Source organism: Phocoena sinus, chromosome 19 (genome assembly GCF_008692025.1).
Source record: "Phocoena sinus isolate mPhoSin1 chromosome 19, mPhoSin1.pri, whole genome shotgun sequence".
NCBI lineage: Eukaryota > Metazoa > Chordata > Mammalia > Artiodactyla > Phocoenidae > Phocoena > Phocoena sinus.
This window is the reverse complement of record NC_045781.1, coordinates 39,517,175-39,536,626: the sequence shown is the minus strand read 5'-3', so window position 1 is coordinate 39,536,626 and position 19,452 is coordinate 39,517,175. Positions and strand designations below refer to the sequence as shown.

The following is a 19,452-nucleotide window of genomic DNA, read 5'->3' as shown; positions in this document are numbered from 1 at the left end:
AATAACAATAGTATTGTGCCCAGTGTCTCTGGGCTTTGACAGTGGATTACTTATTTACCAGAGGCCCCAGGGTCACTGGCACACGCTTTCTTTTCCTAATAACCCCAACCTTGTGGCTCCCCTAAGGCTGGGGTGAGCTCTGTGTTCCTCTAGTTTCTGTAAGATGGTGAACTTGGCAAAAGCTGTCATTAAACAGAAGCTAGGAGAAAGCCAAGCTTGTGGAATCAGAATGGGTATTGGCATTTACTGCTCTCTTCTTGAATTTCTGCATTTTTTGGCTTTTTCTTCTCCAAGACTGGGGTCCGTGGAACACAGGTGTCCTGGGAGATAGGAATAGGTGCTCTGAGAAAAGAGGGTTCCGTAGTCCAGAAAATTTGGGAAACACCACCTGGGTACTCTCTCTGAGATGCACAAGGTACATTAGCCTAGATAAAGTCAAGAAGTCCTGCAATAAAAATACCTTCTAAACCTTGTTTTAGCCAGGGACTCTCAAACTCACTTGACAGTAGGGCCTCCCATTTGGGGAGTATACATCAACAATCTCCAGATGTGCTAATGTTCCTTGGAACACACATTGGGAAGCACTGTTTTAGGGGGCCTGCAGCTGCTGATGACTCCTGGTTCTGTGTCCTTTGGGATGCTCTAGCTCATGGTTCTCTAACTTCAGAGCATCTGAGTCCTCTGCTGGGCGTGTTAAAACACAGACTGCAGGGCCTACCCCCAGAGTTTCTAATTCAGTAGATCTGGGATGGGTCTGAGAATTTGTTTTCTAATGACTTTCTAGGTGATGATGAGTCTGCTGGTCCAGGAACCACCGTTTGGGGACCACTTCTCTTAGCTTGACGTTTTCTAGAAGTGGACATCCAGGAGTTCCAAGAAAACTTGGCATGTTTTTGAGTGTTGTCACCCCTCGTGAGTGTTGGCTGTCTTACCTGTTGAATGGGAGCATTGCTCACTTCCTAGGGCGGTGAGGATAACCAGCCTGGCGTGTGGAAGGGGCCCAGAGCAGGACCAGTTGCTAAGTTTTAAATAAATACTACCTTTGGGGATCCAGATGTTGAAACATACTATAAAACTTCTATAATTGAAACAGTATGATACTGGTGCATGAATAGACAAGTAGACCAGTGGAACAGAATAGAGAGCCTGGAAATAGATCCAAGTACATGATAAAGGTGACATCTCAATGATGATTGGGGATAAAGGTGGAGTTTTAAATAAATGGTGCTGAGATGACTGAGTAGCCATTTGGAAAAAGATAAAAATAGATCCATATCTCACATCATACCCAAAAATAAATTCCAAGTGGTTAGGGATCTAAATGTAAAGAATGAAACCATGCAAGTACTAGAAGAATGAATTCTTCTTCTTTAAAACCTTGATGTAGGGAAAACTTTGTAACTCTAATTCAAAATCTAGGAACAATAAAAGATTGATAAATCTGACTAAAAAATGTGTATGACAAAACTCATTTGGAAACAAAGTCAAAAGGCAGTGGACAAAGTGGGAGAAAATATTCACAGTGTATATCACAAAGGGCTAATATTTGTGAAGAATTCTTAAAAATGGACAAAGAACCAAAACTCCAATAGAAGAATGAGAAAAATATCCAAACAAAATTTACAAAAAAGATAATAAAAATGGCCCTTAAAGATATGAAAAATACTCAAATTCACTCAGAGAAATGCAGATGCTATGATCTAAATGTTTGTGTCTCCCCCAAATTCATATGTTGAAAACCTAATGTCCAAGGTGATGGCATGAGGAGGTGGGACCTTTGCAGGGGGGTGATTAGGTCATGAGGGTGGACCCCTCATGAATGGGATTAGTGCTCTGATAAAAGAGACCTCACAGAGCTCCCAAGCCCCTTCTACCATGTGAGGACACAGGGGGTAGTTGGCAGTCTGCAATCTGGAAGAGGGCCTTCACCAGAACCCAGCCATGCTGGCACCAGGATCTTGGACTTCCAGCCTCCAGAACCATGAGATATAAATTTCTTTTGTTTGTAAGCCACCCAGTCTGTGGTATTTTGTTAACAGCAGTCCAAACAGACTAAGACAGCAAATAAAAGAACACTGAGATACTTACCAGACTGGCAAACACACAAACATATATATCGAAACATCCTGTTGTTGAGGCTGTGGGGAAACAGTCACTCTTACACGTTACTGTTGGGCATGCAAATTCGTTTACCCCTTCTGGTGGGAAATAGGATACCACCTGACACGCTACATACATACTTACATCGCAATCCAGCAACCCCACTTCTAGGACATGAAGGTGTATATATGTACAAGGTTATTTATGGCAGCATTGTTTGTAATTGCAAAATAATTGAAAACAACCTAAATACCCATATACAAGAGAGTGGTTAAATAAACGATGGTACATCCACACAATGGAATAGTATACAGCTGTGAAGAAGAACGAGGAGGCTCTCTCTGTGAATGGATGTGATATGATTTCCAGGACACACTGTTAAGGGAAGAAAGCAGTGTCCAAATGAGTATCTATAGTATGCTATAGGAAGTACAGGAAGGGCAACCCAGAAACTAAATAGATTGGTGGGAAAAGGCTGGAGAGAAGGGAAAAATGGGATCAGGGTTGCTGGGATGAGAGGGGAATACACTCCTGTGAATATATCATTTTGTATAACTCTAACCATAGTAATGTCTCACTTACCCCCCAAATAAATAAATAGTTAAGGTGGAGTAGGATGTAGGGGGAACGGAAGATGGAATACAAACAGATGAATCACAAGTAACAACCACACTGAAGGTGCTGGGAAGAAAAGAACTCACTGAAGTAACCTTGGAAAACAGTGTCTTGATTGGATACGAGAAGAGTAAAGGTAAAAATTATTTTACATAAATGCTGAAAGATAGTTATTAGAAGTATTTCTTGCAGGGATATGTTTAGCAATTCTGAAACTATACCAGAATCGACCAATATACTAGAATTGAACAAATAAGTAAATAGTCTGTAGATTATGAGAGCTGGGTTTCTCACTGTTAGAGAATTTGAGTTTGGTGTTCTCTTATGGCTAGAGTGGGGTTAGACATTTTTGGCAAGATGCCACCATAAAAAAAAAAAGATGTTGTGTCTTCCCTCAGTGCATCTTATCAAAGGATGTATGATGTCCATGCATCTTATTACTGGTGATATTTACCTGCTCATCCCTGGAATAAACTACTAGGATCTCCGGTTCCTTGTATTGGAGAGTGAGTGGTGTTTAGAGACCAAGATCTAAGTGCCAGGTGTAGTCATTGTTACCGGGTGTCTGCTTCTAAGCCCACTCTTGGGACAGAGTTAGGAAACATATGTATGTGTACTAACCCACTCATACACACACATAGCTATATTTCTGTATCTAACTATAATTTAAAAACCATGAGTTCATATTGATACCTCTGATTCTAATCCAACACCACAGAGTGAAAGTCATGATGGATCATAGGTTTTAACAGGATCCTCTGGCAGCTGGATGGAGCTGACTGCAGGAGGATGAGGGCAGAGGCTGGGAGACCAGGAAGGGGTCTGGCGTCCTCCCAGGATCTGAGTGACAGGCCTTGGTAGCTCAGTCGAGGGGCTCAGGCCTCTGTGGAAGGAGGAGGGACGTGGTCAGATTTGGTCCATGTTGTGACAGCTATAGTTGGATGAAGGATGTGAGAGAAAGAGAAATCAAAAATGATTCCTACCTTGGGCTCAGCTTTCCAGTAGATGGGGAGCACTGCAGGGGCAGGAACACGGGGAGAACAAAAGTTCTGTTGTGGTTTGGGACTGAGCTTGCTTATTATGTTAATGATCAGAAAATAACGAATAAAAAATGGTCAGGGGCTGCAGGTCAGACCCAGGACTAGGTGCCCTGGTTGCCATGATTCCCAGGTCCGTACCCCCTCCCACCTCATCCCTTCTCCCGAGGCTCCTGACCCTCTCTGTCTCCAGCGCAGCCTGTTTCTGACGTTCTCCTTCCCCAGAATGGAGGCTTATGGCTAGGGTCTGCTCCGACCATCCCCGCCCCCCGGCCCCGCTTCACTGGCTCCAGACACCAACAGCTTACCGGCCTGAGTGTCGACTGCTGTGTGCTGTGCTGAGTAATCGGCATGGGTGGGTGGGAGGAAGGATGGATGGACGGATGGATGACTGGCCAGTGCCTCTCTCTTCCCAGTGCAGAGTGCTTCCCGATTTGTCTTGAAAAGCCTGTGTAGGGCCTGGCCAATAGTCTGATTGGGAGGGAGGCGGGGCCAATGCCCCTTAAATCCTTCTCACCTGTGGTCCCCCTTGATGTAGGGACTGAAAATGGTGGGGTCATATGCTCAGCTCTGGGGACAGCAAAGCAGGCGCCAACGTTTATTAAGCACCTGCTGTATGCCCAGAAGGGGCCTTTACCACCACCCTCAGAGGCAGGGGCCATCCTCCCCACTTCACAGATGCAAAGCCGAGGGACAGGCCCTGGGCAGGTGCCACCTGCCACCCCATAGAGAGGGTCTTGGCTTTCTCTTGGGGCCCTTATGAGGATTGCCTGTGTGTGTGTGTGTACGTTCCTGGACACACCCACTTGTGTGCAGGTGTGCATGCATGTGTGCATATGTGGGGGCAGGAGAGGCTGGTGGGGGGGCGCCCCCACTCCAGTCAGTCCAGATGATGGAGCCCCCAACCCTGGATGCAGAGCAGGCCTCTGAGCTGACCCTGGGCTCCCAACTGTGGCCTTGCTCTCTGTCAACCTGAAGTTGGCTGAGAGAAGAGGGAGGCTGACAGAGGACCCTAAACAGATTAAGGGTGTATTACACGTCTGGTTGTCTACACATCTCTTTTTTAATCTGCTCTGTGACAGGTGCCTTAAGGATGCTGAGGGAAACTACTATTCAGAGATGCAGGGTGACTCTCCCAAGGTCACACACTGAGCTGGTATGTGAAGGGGACAGGAAGCCCCCCTGAGGTCAGCACTACGCACACCTCACCTCATTAACTCTTCTTAGCCTCCTGTGAGGTAGATCTGACACCACACCCACTTTGAGACGAGGAAACATGGCTCAGAGAGGTGCAGTGAGTGGCCCAAAGTCACACAGTCTATAGGTGGCAGTGCTGGGACCTGAGACCAGCTGGGATTAGCAGGTTTGTCCCTGTGGCTGACAAGCTGTGGGTTTGGCTGCTGTCCCCACTGTGGTCCCAGATCCACCGTCTCTCCAAGTGTCACCTTCCTGGCAGAAGAGCAATCGGCTTAGTCAGGTGTCTGCCCCTGTGCCGTCCAGGGGTGACAATCTCAGCTGTTGCTCGTGTAGTATCCTCGTGTGGCAGCTGGCACCTCCATCCCCTCCGGGGGGACATAGTGAGCACTGGGGGGCTCTTGTACATGAGAGGGGGCCTGAGGAGACCTCCAGAACTGAGTGATTGTACCGTCTGGGCTGCCACCCTCACCGGCTGGCTCTGGCCTCATGAGAGGCTCTGATTGTCCGTTCTCCTCAACCCCTGGGCCAGGGGAGCCCCCGGGGTGGCCTGCTGGAGTTGGGGGTCTGAGGAGATGGGCGAGGTACTCACAGAGCTCATCCATCTCAGAGGAAGCATTTGGAGGTGCAGCTTTTGTACCAGGGGCGGCCACCTCCAGCTGTGCTTCTGGCTTTGGGTCCAAGGCATTCTCTGACAACTGGGGGCCTGGCACCAGGCAGAGCTGGCCGGGAATGGTGACCCCTTTTCTCTCAGGAGCTGCGCTGGGGACCAGGGGCTGCTCGCTGCTGCTACCTGCGGGGGCAGTTGCCTCCCCTGGAGGTGGGCTGGGCCCCAGGCCTGGGCTCTGGAGTTGCTTTCCCTTCAGGCTGCTCAGGGGATGGTCCCTGGGGAACAAGGGTGTCTGGTGCAGCACAAGGTCGCTGTAGCAGGTCAGGAACTCCTCACTGTCCGAGCGTGTGCTGGCGTGGCGCTGGGGCCCCAAGGAGACCAGGGGGCCAGTGAGGGGGCTGCCGGGGGCTATTGAGATCTCAGGCAGGCTAAAGACCACAGGCAGAGAGCGCTGACCATCAGGGCTTTCAGCCAGGGCCCTCTCAGTCCTCGCCCCTGCTGGGGGGCCTCGGCTTGACTGGGCCTCCTGCAGGCCCTTGTGGGTCTTCAGCAGCCCTCTCTCTGAGCTCGGCCTGCAGTGGGGCCCGTCCGCTTTCTCTCTGCCCGCCCCGAGGAGCTGCCTGCCTGAGGTTCCGAGAACGGCCTCACACATGACTCTCGTCAGGAAGATCTCAAACACCATCTGCTTGGTGTCCTCCTCGCTGCTGGCCTGGACCAGTGAAAACTCGGCCTCGGAGGTGGCCATGTAGCCCAGCCTGCCCAGAATGGTCTGCAGTGTGTGTTCAGAAAGCACAGGCTGCACCCAGTAGACGAAGTTCCCTGTGTATGTCTGGAACAAACAGGGTTGTTTGTTAGAGGGGGACACGTCTCAGCAGAGTGGCAGAGAGGGGCCAGGCAGGACCAAGGGCTGATGTCCAGGGCACAGAGGCTCCTGAGAAGCAGGTGGGCCAGGGCATGGGGCCAAATGGAAACCTGGCCCGCAGTCATGTCACCCCTGTCCCATTTTATAGAAGGGCACACTGAGGCCAGAGGCAGGACTTTTGTCTCAAGTCACACAGCAGGAGAATGACTGAGCCAGCTGGTATCCTGGCTTCCAGCCCAATAATCCTGGCCTGGAGCTGGAAGAGATTAAACCTTTCCAGTGGCTTTCCACAGCCAAAATCTTTCCCTTGTTTCTTGTGAGCTCCTTGGTGCTGTGTCTTTAGAGAAGCAGTACAGCCTAGTGGTTAGGAGATGCACTGCCTGAGTTCGAGTCCTGTCTGGGTTGCTTATTATCTGGTGACCGCAGGTAAGTTGCATTAACCTCTTTTAGCCCTCAGTTTCTACATCTGTAAAATGGGACCAAAGTCAGTGGGCATGACAGACGACACACTGTTCCCCCTCTCAGAGGCACAGCCCTGGTCCCTCCCTGAGACCCAGAGGCACAGCCCTTGTCCCTCCCCGAGACCCAGAGGCACAGCCCTGGTCCCTCCCTGAGACCCCCTCTCTCCGGGATATGGCGGTGCCTACCTTCAGGGACCTGATTTCCTTCCTCCAGGGAAACAGGAGTAGGTTGACGGAGATCAGCTCTAGGAACTCCAGTGCCCGCACCAGTTTGTGGCAGATGTGCTGGGCAGAGCTGGGAGCCCCCTGGGAGTGAGTGGTCCCCAGATCAGGGGCCACATCCTCAGGCAGATAGAGCTGTGACCAGCAGCTGCTGGGCCCTGCAGGTGAGAGCTGCTTGCCTGCAGACCCCGAGCCGGCCCTCCCCTGCCCTGTCCAGGTAGTAGCTGATGAGGTCATCTAGGAGGGTCTCAAGAGCATCCTCTTCTGGGCCTGGGGGTCGGGGCCGGCTCATGGCGGCTCCGAGAGACTGGATGTGGACAAGAGTCCGGTGGGCCTCCCAGGCCAGGCCCAGGCTGGCCTGCCTCTGTCCCGCCCCACAGCTCAATCAGGAAGCCGAGGAGGAAGTTGTGTTAGCAAAAGAGAAAGCTGTGCACGGTGTGGCCTGCCACAGCTTGTCACTCTGGGGCTCTGTTCATCTCCTCCCAGTGGAGCAGAGCCGAGGTCAGTCTGGGTTCTCGCCTTGACCCAAGAGCAAGTGGGAAAGCACAGCAGCGCCTGCATCCTTCCACACCCCCTCTGCAGCGGTCGCAGCCCGTGCTGCCCGGCACCCTCAGCCCACCCTGATGTCACCTGCGAAGGCTCCTGACGCCTCCTGCTTGAGAGCCGCCTTTGGCTGGTGTGCGGGCTGCAAGTGCCAGGGAATTAACACCCAGGGGCAACCCTCAGCCAACCAAGGAGCGTCAGTGGATAGAAACCCCAGCTTCCTGTCCTTGGTGGGACAGCTCTGAGGTGTGTTCTACTCTGTCTTTTAGAGGGTCCCCAGTGGATCGCCCCGGTTGCCCACAGCAATAACCTGCTCATTGATGCATCTGTGTTGACTCTTCTCCCTCCCCATCTTAATACCTGACTCCTTCACTGTGCTTCCTGGGATCACCTCCCACATAAACTATTTATACCTAGATCTTGAGTCAGGGACAGCTTTTGGAGGAATTGAGATGGGTACAATCACCTATGCACTCTCCCATCAAGCCTTCCCTCCCTCCACTGCTCCCTCCCTCTCTCCCTCTCTCCCATTCTCCCTTCCTTCCATTCACCCACAACTTAATTCAGTGATGATTCACTCATTCATTCAGCCACTCAGTGACTCACTCGTTCCATGTGGGTCAGCATTTCTCAAAGTGTGCTCCAGCGAGGAGCACTTGTTTGGGGCTTTAATCAGTCTTACGTGAGTGAAGATTTCCTATGGCCAAATGCATTGGGAACCACTGGATTAAGTAAGGTCTCTAGGCTTCTTGGCTTTAGGACCTCTCATGTGGGAGCTCACTGGGGGTGTGAGTTTCTAGGAGGGGGCAACCTGTGCTCTGTTTCCCAACTTCTTGGACCTGGGTCCTTTCAATGTTCTCATATGGTGCTTGCGGCAGTGTCGTCCTTGAGCAGGTGGCCTGGCCCGTTCCACACCAGCCCGGGGACTTCAGAGGCAAATGAGACAAAGCACCTGCCCTTGGTGGCTCACAGTCTGGAGAGCCCAGTTGGGGTGTGTGTGTGTGTGTGTGTGTGCAGGAGCTGGCTGTGACCTTGTAGTAACACAGCCCAGGAAGACTTGGTTCTTGACCATCCTTTGCTTTCTGTGAGACTCTGCTGGCCTCCTGCCCCTCCAATCATCAGGAAGGGCATCTGCCTGGTGCTTGGCCTTGGAGCATGGCCTCAGACCTGGGCGCACCACACCTGGGGTCTGTTTGCTTCCTGCCCCTGACTCCCCTGCCCCCTGCAATCTTTTCTGAGCTCTGTGGCCAGGGCGGTTCCTACCCCTCTGGATGGGAACTTACTTCCTCATGGGAGTGCTACTTGGAAATGGGTCTCCCAGTGAGTAGCAACTCTCCCTCTGGAGGCTGGTCTAGGTTAGTCATTTTTTTAGGCCCAGTGGTGGGGATGCTACTCCTTCACACATGTTAGTTCATCTGATCCTGAACCTCAGCAAGTTTAGGTAACTAGTCCAGGTCACATCTGACCACCCTTCTGGGTAGGAGACATAGGTCAGGGCTGTGCAGGCCAAGGTGGGTGGGAGCATGCTGGTGGTCGTTTGTCATCCTGACAGCCTGGGGCCAAAGAGAGCCAGAGAGGCCCTTGTCCATCACTAGGCCAAATCCCCTTTCCTCCCATTTTATGAATGAGGAGACTGAGGCAGGGAGGGTAAGAGCTGGGATTAAAACCCAAGTATCTTAGTTTCTTATTGCTGCTGTAACAAATTACTGCAAATTTAATGGCTTAAAACAACACAAATTTATTATCTTATAATTCTACAGGTGAGAAGCCCAAAATCAGTCTCATTGGGCTGGTTCCTTTTGGAGGTTCTAGGGGAGAGTCCGTTTCCTCGCTTTTTCCAGTTTCTGGAGGCTACCTGCATTCCCTGGCTGTGGCCCCTTCCTCCATCTTCAAAGTCAGCAGTATAGCATCTTGAAATCTCTCACTTCTCTCTTCATTCTGCTTCAGTTTATCACATCTTCTCTATGACCCTGTGGCTTCCCTCTCATAAGGACCCTTGTGATTACACTGGGCCCACCTGGACAATCCAGGATAATTGCCTCATCTCAAGGTCCTTAATCACACCTGCAACGTCCCTTTGCCATGGAAGGTAACATATTCACTGGTTCTGGGGAACAGGACCTGGACATCTTTGGGGGGCCATTATTCAGCTTACTACACCAAGTCTATCTGATACCCAAGGCCATGCTTTTTCCATAATACCAAAGATTTGTAAGATCACCGAATAGAAGTGGCAGGTTTGGGGATGGGTCCCAGGCCACTGAATTATCTTGAAGGGCTGGTCACCAGACAATGGAATCGGGTCCAGGGGAGGTTTAAAACAAAAGGGTTTTAATTTTCTCAGTCTCTGTCTCTCTCCTTGGCCTCATTTGCTCTCTGAGGAGGGGCCTGGAGATGTTAAACCAAAGTTTAACAAACTGGTACACACAATTTAACCCCCCCTCCCATGTGATTCTCCTATTGCTTTTGGTTACCTATGATTTAACCACTTCACTCATTCTGGATATCTTAATCCTCGGCTCTTGGGAACCCCGTCATGTCTGTGAACTGCCTTCCACCCCAGTGTCTCCAGGGTGGTCCAAGATCATGGGGGGAGAGCGCTGGCAGGTTGCCTGGATCCATTCCCCTCCCTGCCCTCTCGCAGGTGGGTCAGCCCTGCTTCTCCAATGCCAGCTTCCTCCCCACATTGGACCACTGCTTCTCTTGAACTGTCGGATTTAGTGTTAATCGCATTATTCACACTTTCTGGGCCCTCAGGGGAGTGAGTGCCTTAGTGAGAACCTGCTTTCTCTGCCTGCTAGGGTGACTTGCTTTGGGGACAACGCAGGGGCAGAGGGAGGAGAGGGGATGCTGGAGATTTGTGGCGGGTACTTTGAGTTAGGATAGGCTGATGGGGGATGGGGTCCTGAGGCCCAGAGAAGGAAAGGGCCTGGCTCAAGGTCACAGGAGTCAGGCTGGTGGGGTTGCGTAGTTGTGGTCTCTCTGAGGCTGTGATCACAGGGCCTGAGGCCCTGCAGACCTGGGATTCCTTGGAGAGATGCTGAGCAGGCACAGCTGGGCTGCAACCCTGGGGTCAAAGGCATGCCCCGCCCCCTCCCTGCTCAGAAGCACCAGGCCTGCCCCAGGCAATTGGTCCTACTTGAGAGAGTTCACCTGGGCTTGGGGAGGGGCGCCGTGAGGTCGAGCATAGCAGAGCCGGGACAGAGGATTTGCTCTCTCAGATGGTAACGCTGCCTGTGCTTCCATTGCTCATGCCCCCAACCTAGTCAGTCTCTGGGGGACACCGATGATGACGCCTGCGCGTGAGTATGGGTGCCCTTGGGGTGTGCATGAGGGACCCCTGAGTGTGTGAGCTCTGAGTGTGAGGGGCACAGTGTGTGCGCAGTGAAGCCATCTGAGCCAATGCACACAGACCTCAGGTGGCGTGAGCTGCGTGATGCTGCATACGGGCGCGCCCGAGGGTCTCTCTAGGAAGTCGGTATGAGAGACCCCTGTGTGTATACGTGGGTGGGCTTGGCTGGTGCAAGCCAGTGGGTGTTCTGACGGGAGGCTCTGGACGGCCGTGCTTGGTATCAGCCCTCGTTCCTCCCTCCCTCGGGTGATTCTGCTGCTCACGTGTGGCAGGTGCTGTGGGTGCCCTGTCTGGAGGCCGTGCTTACTCGTCCGGTGGCACCTTGTGCTGACCGCGGCGGTGGCCTCATTAGCAAGCAGCTGCATCTTCCCTGTCTGAAGACTTTCTTTGGCCAGAGGTGCCTGCTCAGCGCACAAGGGGGCAGGGATTAACATTCACTGAAGAGCAGCCTCAGACAATGACCCTTGAGAGTCTGAGAGCTGTGTGTGCTTGCCAAGGGGGTGGAGCTCAGTTGCCCACAGTGGTGACCAGCATGATGACACGCTGCATGGGCTTTCCTTCCTTTCCTGGTTTCACTGCCCACTCTGTGGTGGTACTCCCGGGGTCACCTTCCTCATCAGCCCCTTGCGTCCACATCCTGTCCCAGGGCCTGGTCCTGCCCTTCCTCCCGTTCCCACCGTCCTGGGAATTTGACTTCGCTTCCCATCTCCTTGGGGCCCAGGGTGCTCTCCTTGGCCTGACCCCTCAGGCCCCTGGCAGAGGGAGGCAGCCAGTCTCCTTGTAGGAGTGTGCACAAGGACCTTGGATGTGGCACCATATGTGGACGCAAGGCACGTTGTGGATGGAGGAGGTGGAAAACACCGAGCTCGATAGTGCCTTGGGCCAGGGGGATCCTGAGTGTATTTGCTGTTGGAACTGGGTGTCAGCGTGGCGTGGTTCTGATTGGGGTCACCACAGGCACCACGTGGCCTGGGCACCGTCACCATGAAGGCTGCTACATTCATTCCCAGGAGCAGGGGTCTCAGAGCACAGAGGTGGCACCTGAGCCGTACACAGTGGTGTCTGGAAGGACAGGGGGTGATTATTTTGCACACAGCAAGGGGCATTTAGGTGTCTGGCTGTGGCCAGAGAGATGTGGAGGTAGGAGTGATTCCTGAAAATGGGGTACTTGAATGATTTAAACCTCATGGAACATCCCAAGGGTGGAGGACAAGCCCAGAACCAAAACAAGTTCTGTCTTCAATAATGAGTGTCCGCAGGCAGTGGGTTAGAAAGTGGAAGAAGGGAGTTTCAGGGGCTGACTCATTTGCTTTGAACAGTGATGGGAGACAGCCAGCAGGTGGCAGTGTGGGCTTGCAGTGGGGCTGGTGGGACAGGGCTGTACCTTACTTCAGGATCGCACCCCACCTTTAGGGCACTTGGGGGTTTAGGACTATGCTAGTGGACTCTGCCTGAATTCGAGTGGGAGGGAATAGTGACAGAAGAAGGGAACCGGCCTCTGTCCCCAAGGGATCAACGACCAAAGCCAAGGTCTTATGGAAAGCAGAGGCAGGAAGAGAATTTCTGCAGAGGGGGAGAAAACAACTCATTTCAAAGCCATCAGGGTGTGGAGAGTCAACTGCTGTCAAAGTGCAGTCCCTGGTGTTCCTGGAGTCTTGAAGTTTATGGCCTGTCTTGGTGGCAGTTACACTGGCCAAGTCTTGGAGAAATGATGCCATGTTTTAGAGAGGTTAAAAAAAAATTAACTCCTGTAAGTCACTAGCTTCGCAAATATCCGTGTCACTAGGAGAATGAAAAGGCTTCAATGGCTGCTGATTTTGAGATAAGTAACACATTTTCCGTTTGCTGCTATTTACCGTTTCCCTTCCTTACAAGTTTCAGATGGTGCCAGCCCCACTAGGGGCTCCTTGATCGTATTACTTCTTGCAACGTTTGTTACTGATATATTTATTTTGAACACAGAAAAGATACATTGTTGCTTATTTAGCGCTTAATCCAGGAACAAGAAAAGCTGTTCAGCTCCATCCCTCAAACACTGATGAGCATGTAGGGATTTTTATCTTTTCCGCGCCCACCTCCCTCCGGAGCCCCCAGCACTCTCTAGGGTTGCAGAAGCAGGATGCGTTTCTTAAAAGAGTCTCATCCCTGGAGTGCATTTAAAGGCTATACAGTACAATAGACAGATATTTTTTGCCTAGAAAACAGTACACCACAAAGGTGGACAGAACTGCTTGTAAACAAGGTCCCTCCCTGGGGCGGAGTCAGGGGCTCCAGGATGCTACAGAACCTCTGGGTGGATTCCTTTCAGTTCTGCACCAGAAGAAATTCTATTTCTACAGAAAATAAAATTCACGATTGCCTTCCTTGCCGCCCCTTTTCAGAAAGGGATTACTAAATTGTCTTAGCCCTTTGTTGGAGGAATTGAAACGTGGGGGAGAGGATGGTTGGAGGTGCTCTTGTTTAAGGAGGGGGTGAGGAGGGAGGCAGGGTGGATTTGAGAACTCTCTACCGCTGGTGATGCTGGCAGGGATGCTCTTCACAGATGCTGGGCTGCCGCCCTCTGGCAGGCTGGGTCTTCAGGAATTAGCTCTGTTACTTGCATGGTCTCTGATGGAAATTGCTGGGATTCAGGGGCCAAGATCTGAGTCTCTACCACCAGGCCCACATATCCCCTTCCGTGGTACCCCCGGCAGCAAGGCCAAAATGTAGCCACTGGTGCTTTTGCAGTGGCATAGTGGGGCCCACATCCCCTTCATTTCGCCTCCTCAAACACCATGGAGGGCAGGACCAGAATGCGTTGGCTCACAATTCCCCACTATGCGCCACCGCCCAGGAGCACAGCACTGCTTCTGGGGTCTGACTCCAGCCCACTCAAGCTTAGGCCGTAATGGACGGCTGGGCATGTACTTAGCGAGGGGCTGCTCCTCTCCTCAGAACTGTACCCGGCAGCCCTTCATCTTCTTTGAAGACCCTCAGTCCTGGGCAGTGGTTGGACTGACGTGGGCACAGCTGTGACCCACTACCACCACTGCATGCCCACCAAGGGCCCTGCCCATCACCCGTGGCTTGGGGTGGGGACTTCGGAGATGATTCCGCTAGCACCACCAGACTGAGGGCACTGGGCGAGGGATGGGCAAGGCGGGCTGCGAGGGTCTCCAGGTTGTGCCTGAGCCCCCAGACCCGGGTCCCTTACCCTATAAGTGGCAGGGTGTTGATGTTGTGGCTCTTCTGCCCTGGGGTTGGGAGATGGGGACATTGCGGAGCTGAGCCTCACTGAGGCCTGTCCTGCCAGCCGGGAGGGCCAGCTGCTCTGGGGTGGGGTCGGGGCAGGCAGCTACCTGGGACGGTTGAGCAGGTTTTGGAGGCAGAATCAGCGTTTGGGCACAGCCTGCCTGGTGCGGGCAGGGCAGACAGGCCGGTGGAGAGGGCGGGATGAGCCCTGGTCCCTTCTCCACCTCTCTTCTCCCTGCATTGGCTACAGAGGCATCACTGACAGGCTGGGGAGGAGACTGGGAGGTCGGGAGAGCTTCCTTTATAATGAAACCTTCGCAGATGGGATTGTGTGTGTGTGTGTGAGGGGGGGCCTATGTGTGTGCATGTCTGCACACGTGTGGGGCGTCTGGATGTGTGTGTGCACATGGGTGCATCAGTGTGTGCGTGTGTCCAAGTTGTGTGTACATGTGGGAGTGCCATGTGTGCACATCTGTGTGCGCTTCTGTGTGTGCGTGCGTGTGCGCGCCCCTGCGTGCCTGAAAGGTGTGGCCCAGCTCTGAGGGGCTGGCAGGACCGGCCGCTGGGTCCCTCACATAATCCTCTCTGGGCCTGAGGCTGGGGCCCGGGTTGGGGTGGGCGAGTCCTGGGAGCTCCTCGGCCCTGGTTCTGGTCCCGGCAGTGGCAGCAGGCCCGATGGAGGGGGACTGGCCCCACACACGGCCTCATAAGGCGGCAGGGTGTCCACGGAAATGGTGTAGAAGCCACTCTGGCCCTGCGGTCTCTGTGCCTGCTGGTGTTGGCCAGGGCTGCGGCCACTGCCCGCATCCAGGGCGCGGTCCAGCGCAGGGCAGGAGTCGGTCAGCGAGTAGGGGGGTGGGGCGTCTGTGGGGACGTACAGCTGAGTGGCCCCCGGCCCCACACACTCCTCGTAACTGCAAGAGAAGAGGCTCCCTCAGGGCCCTGTGCAAGCCGGCCTCAGTGGTGGGTGGCGGGGTCGCCCCCGAGGGCCGGGGGCCTAGCCGCAGCGACAAGCTGCCCCGGCATGGACCAGGTCAGGCCTTTGTCACACTGAATCCGATGAAACCCCTCTCCTCCCTGGGGAGGGGCACCCCAGAACCACCGAGACCTGGATTCTGGCCCTGACTCAGCCCCAGTGTTCCGTGTGAACGTGAGTGAGTGAGCCACCGAATTCTGGGTCTCAGATTGCTCAGAGCTGTAGCCGCTGCTGCTGGAGCACCTGCAGGCTGGCCACCGAGCGTGGGTGGTGCTGGTGGGAGCAGCTTCAGGCTGCTAGACACCTCTGGGTCTCAACTCACCCCAAAGTGGCCCTTCCAGGGTTAGGAAGGTGTCCCTGGGGCCCATGGTTGCAGGGTGAAAAAGCACCCACCTGTAGGCAAAGTTCATACCTCCCAGTGCCCCTGGGGGCAGAGGGTAAAGGGTGATGGAGAGGATGGGGCTGTTTGTGGGGCCCAGGTGGTCTCCTGGTGGGGAAGTGATAGAGGCCCAGACCCCTCTTTTCATGTACAAACTGGTGGCGCTGTGCCTGAGGGTGGCTGGCAGGACAGGATAGGACTCAAAGGCTCCCCAGGGAAGAGTCCCCCCCATGGGACAGGGCCACCTGCTGGCCACGAGTGCAGTCTGGACACAATGATGCCTATTCCAGTGGATGTGATTTGGGCTTCGGGGGCACAAGCTAAGGGGCTGGGGCCTGGACCTTCCACCTCACCTCTTCACCCAGCCTGAAGGAGCTGAACGTTTCTTCCTTTTTCCTTCTCAAGTGTCTCTCAGGGACATCTGCTGAGTCACGCCCCACCTTACAGGGACCAGCTTGGTCAGGAGGGTGAGGAGATGTTTTCTGCCTTTATGCCATCTGGGGTGTTGCTGTTTCCCATGGGGGCTGGAGATTCTTGCCCAGAGCCCTGCCCTCTCAGGCCTCCTTACCCTGGTGGAGAATCTGGGTACAGCTCTCGGAGCACTGTGGCATCCACGTCCCCATCAGAGCTGAGGTCCAAGGGTGGAGGCCAGTCCTCGGCAGGGCTGCAGGTGTAGCGTGTCCTGTGGCTCGAGCGGCTATACGTGTGCCTGTCGGACACTGCAGGGAACGGACATTCAGCCTGGGCCTCAGGCTGGTGCCAGGGAGGGTCCTCACATGTCTGCCTGAGGCCACTGAGATTCTGTTCTCTCCAACTCACCATCCTGCCCCTTACCAACCAGGGCTGCTTTCATTCCGTCAGCAACAGCCCCAGAATGTGAGCACCAGTGCCCTGCTGGGCATGGGGGTCACAGGGAGCAGAGCTGGCCCTGCCCTGGTGGGGCTCCCAGGGTAGTGAGCAGCCTGTCCTGTGGACAGCCTGGTAGTGGGCAACATGTCACAAGCTTTGATAGATGTTGTACTGGGGCTGTGGGAGCAGAGACGGGCCTGACCCAGCTTGGAGGTCAGGGAAGGCTTCCTGGGGGGAAGGGCTCCCAGAGCTGAATCTTGTCTAGAAATCAGCCAGGGGAAGAGGGGCAGGCCTGGCAGAGGGAACAGAACAGCTTGAGCCAAGAGGGGGAGTTGTGAAAGAAGACTGTAGTGTGAACAGGAAGCTTTGAGCTGTGGAGAAGGGCTGGGGCACAAAAAATGGGGAGGAAGTGTCAGGGAATGAGGACAACAGCGGTCTCTGAGGTCAGGCCTCCGTCCCTTTAGGTATCCCAGGGAGAAAAGGGGTTTCTCTGATGACTACATATACTACACTCTCTTCTGGGTTTTTTTTGTTTGTTCTTGTTTTTGTTTTTATCACATAGTACATCAAAGGCTCTGAAATGTCCCACAGCTGAGAAACACATTCAACTGTGCTTGTGCAGCATTTGGCCACGGAATCTTATTTTCTGAGACCTAGTAACACTGCTTAGGAAATGCCGATGGAGTACAATCTTCTCATTCTACAGCTGGGGTTCAGAGAGGCTCAGTGCCTTGCTGGAGGCCACACAGCAAATTATTGGTTGGGCCGAGGGTGGCTGGATGTCCCAGCTCCTCTGCCTCCCAGTTTCTGACAGGTCTGGTAGAGGGGTGGGCCGAGGTGGGGGGCGGACAGTGGGAACTGCAAAGATAACTGGTTGAGACATGAGGTCTCCTCACCTCCAACGGGCTCCCAGGTGGCTCAGAGGGCAGGGCGTAACATCAGGGGCGGGGCTTGTCTGTCTGGGGTGGGGCTCATGATCTTTCTTTGAGGTCAGCAGCACTGTTGCAGTTGCCCTTTCCATTCTACAGCCAGAGGCTCAGGCTCGCATTGCTGGTAGAATGTGGAGCTGGAATTCATGCATAGTCTGTAGACCCCAAAGATTGCTTTCTACTCCCCAAATCTCTTTTTCTCACGTCGATACAACAATGAATGGAAACAATCTGGATATGAAACTCTATCTGCTGGTGCAGTCCCAGGGTTATCTATGGACCTCGAGAAAGCTCTCGGAAGAAAATATTCCAAACGTAGTAACAGCGGCTCTGTCTGCAGGACAGGATCAGAACCCTTATTTTCTTCTTTATATTTTCTGTATTTTAAAGGTTTTCCACAGTGAACACATATTACTTTTCTACTAGGAAAAAGGAACCCAATAACATATGCTGTAAGAAGGAGCTGAAATGAGATTTGTTTCCTTTTAGGGCACCAGCTGAAGGATGAGAATTTTGGGAAGAAATTGGGGAAGAAACTCAGGAGAGAGTAAAACACGAAATAAGTGCGTGAGGACAGAAGTGGAACCGAGGCCACTGGGCTCTGGTGCCGGGATCCCGTCCCTGCCAGCGTTGCTGTGGGGAGGGCCCCACTCGCAGTGCCAGTGGCAGGGGGCGCTATGGCTGTCCAGACCTCGGGAAGTTAAGGCTATTTCCTGGTGGGCAGGTCTGAGAGCTGACCAGGCCGAACCACTCTGCTGTTCACCTCTCTCCCTGGGTTGCTTTTCTTGGGCCCCGCAGAGGCTGAGCGTCTCAGGGAGACTGAGGCTTCCCTGAGGCACTCACCTAGCCCAGACCCCAATCCTGAGATGACCCAGGTCAATCCCAGACATCCAGCTGGGTGGAGGTCCTGAGGAACAGCTGGAAAGAACCCCCTCCCCCCACACACACCCTATTTGAACTCCCCAAATTCCTTTCTTATCTCCTTTCCTTTCCTGTCTTCAACATCAGCACAGACCCAAATGGTCCAGGGAGGCCCAAATCTCCCTCTTCCCTTAATTTACCCAAGTTAAGATATACTTCGGTTCATTATTCAGTCCAAATCCGAGGTTAACGACTTTGACAGGCCCGGGAGAGGGGGGAGGAGGAATCTGCATCCATGAGCACCTCTGTGCTCTAGCCTCACGATCTCATTCACCCTCAACAATTTGTGAGAGGAGGAAAGCGGCTACTCCCTCCTCTCAGATGACAGATCGGATATAAAGTCACTTGCTCTAAAGCCCAGGCAAGTGAAAGGGGGGGGCCAGATCTGTCTCCTAAAGCTCAAGGCATTTCCATCTTATGGAAGGAGAATTTCCCTCCCTCCCTCCCTCCCTCCCTCCCTCCCTCCCTCCCTCCCTCCCTCTCTCCCTCCCTTCCCCCCTCCCTCCCTCCCTCCCTCCCTCCCTCCTCCCTCCCTCCCTCCCTCCTCCCTCCCTCCCTCCCTCCTCCCTCCCCCCCTCCCTCCCTCCCTCTCTCCCTCCCTCCCTCCCTCTCTCCCTCCCTCCCTCTCTCCCTCCCTCCCTCCCTCCCTCCCTTCCTTCCTTCCTCAGTCTTTCTGTCTGTCTCACTCACTCACTCCTTCATTCATTCTCAAACATTCGTTGGCTCCTCTCTCTGCACCTGACCAGCCTACAGAAGGGCCCTGTGGGCAGACAGAGGAGGACCAACTTTGTCCTGAGGGCAGTGGGGAGCCACTGAGTAGTGTTCAGTAGAGTCACAATTCAGTCATGTTGGCTGTCTTGTGGAGAATGCCTTGGAGGTGCCAGGCCGGTGGCTGGCAGGTGTGGAGGTTGCAGCATTAGTGAAGTGGCCCTGGAGTAGGTATTCTCGGGGTGGTAGGGAGAGATCATGAAAATAGTTAACATGTACTGAGCACTTACTCATAAGCCAGGTACTGTGCTAATTTAGTCCTGACAATAACGTTTTGGGGTGGGTCCCCGTGTACCCATTGTACAGATGACTCACAGAGGTTAAGCAACTTTCCTGAGGTTGTGCAGTAAGAAGCGGAAGATGAAGGCTGTTTTGGACCCCCTGGGTCTGAGGTGCCTCTGAG

The 19,452-nt window shown here is 53.6% G+C and overlaps 2 protein-coding genes across 8 annotated transcripts in view; both read right to left on the bottom strand.

The window, feature by feature from the left end:
• Positions 1-1,613: 1,613 nt before the first annotated feature.
• Positions 1,614-7,462, bottom strand: LOC116743669 (spermatogenesis-associated protein 2-like protein). Of its 7 annotated transcripts, XR_004346841.1 has the most exons (4): positions 7,066-7,462; positions 4,061-6,385; positions 3,699-3,730; positions 1,614-3,598 (listed from the first exon to the last, which is right to left on the bottom strand). XR_004346841.1 is itself a non-coding variant. In XM_032612427.1 (2 exons), exons 1-2 carry the CDS (start codon positions 7,336-7,338, stop codon positions 5,264-5,266), a joined length of 1,395 nt encoding a protein of 464 aa, XP_032468318.1. In that variant the 5' UTR covers positions 7,339-7,462; the 3' UTR covers positions 1,614-5,263. The 7 variants fall into 7 exon arrangements, 1 of the variants encoding a protein (XP_032468318.1); XR_004346840.1 differs by having other exon boundaries at positions 1,614-2,475; positions 3,409-6,385; XR_004346838.1 differs by having other exon boundaries at positions 3,699-6,385.
• A 5,459-nt stretch (positions 7,463-12,921) lies between these two features.
• Positions 12,922-19,452, bottom strand: part of BEAN1 (brain expressed associated with NEDD4 1) — a 40,897-nt gene continuing 34,366 nt past the window's right edge. Inside the window, exons 4-5 of the mRNA XM_032612437.1 lie at positions 16,151-16,301; positions 12,922-15,141 (exon numbers count right to left, since the gene is read on the bottom strand). Of these exons, the coding sequence (XP_032468328.1) occupies positions 14,799-15,141; positions 16,151-16,301 (494 nt within the window). The 3' untranslated portion in view covers positions 12,922-14,798. The remainder of the gene's footprint in view (positions 15,142-16,150; positions 16,302-19,452) is intronic.

What these genes read in the sequence shown, in the direction of transcription:
- LOC116743669 (XM_032612427.1), bottom strand. Translation starts at nt 7,338, where the DNA reads ATGACCTCATCAGCTACTACCTGGACAGGGCAGGGGAGGGCCGGCTCG. An exon ending in AGGAAATCAGGTCCCTGAAG is followed by an intron (nt 6,386 to 7,065) that starts GTAGGCACCGCC and finishes TGTTTGTTCCAG; the next exon opens with ACATACACAGGGAACTTCGT.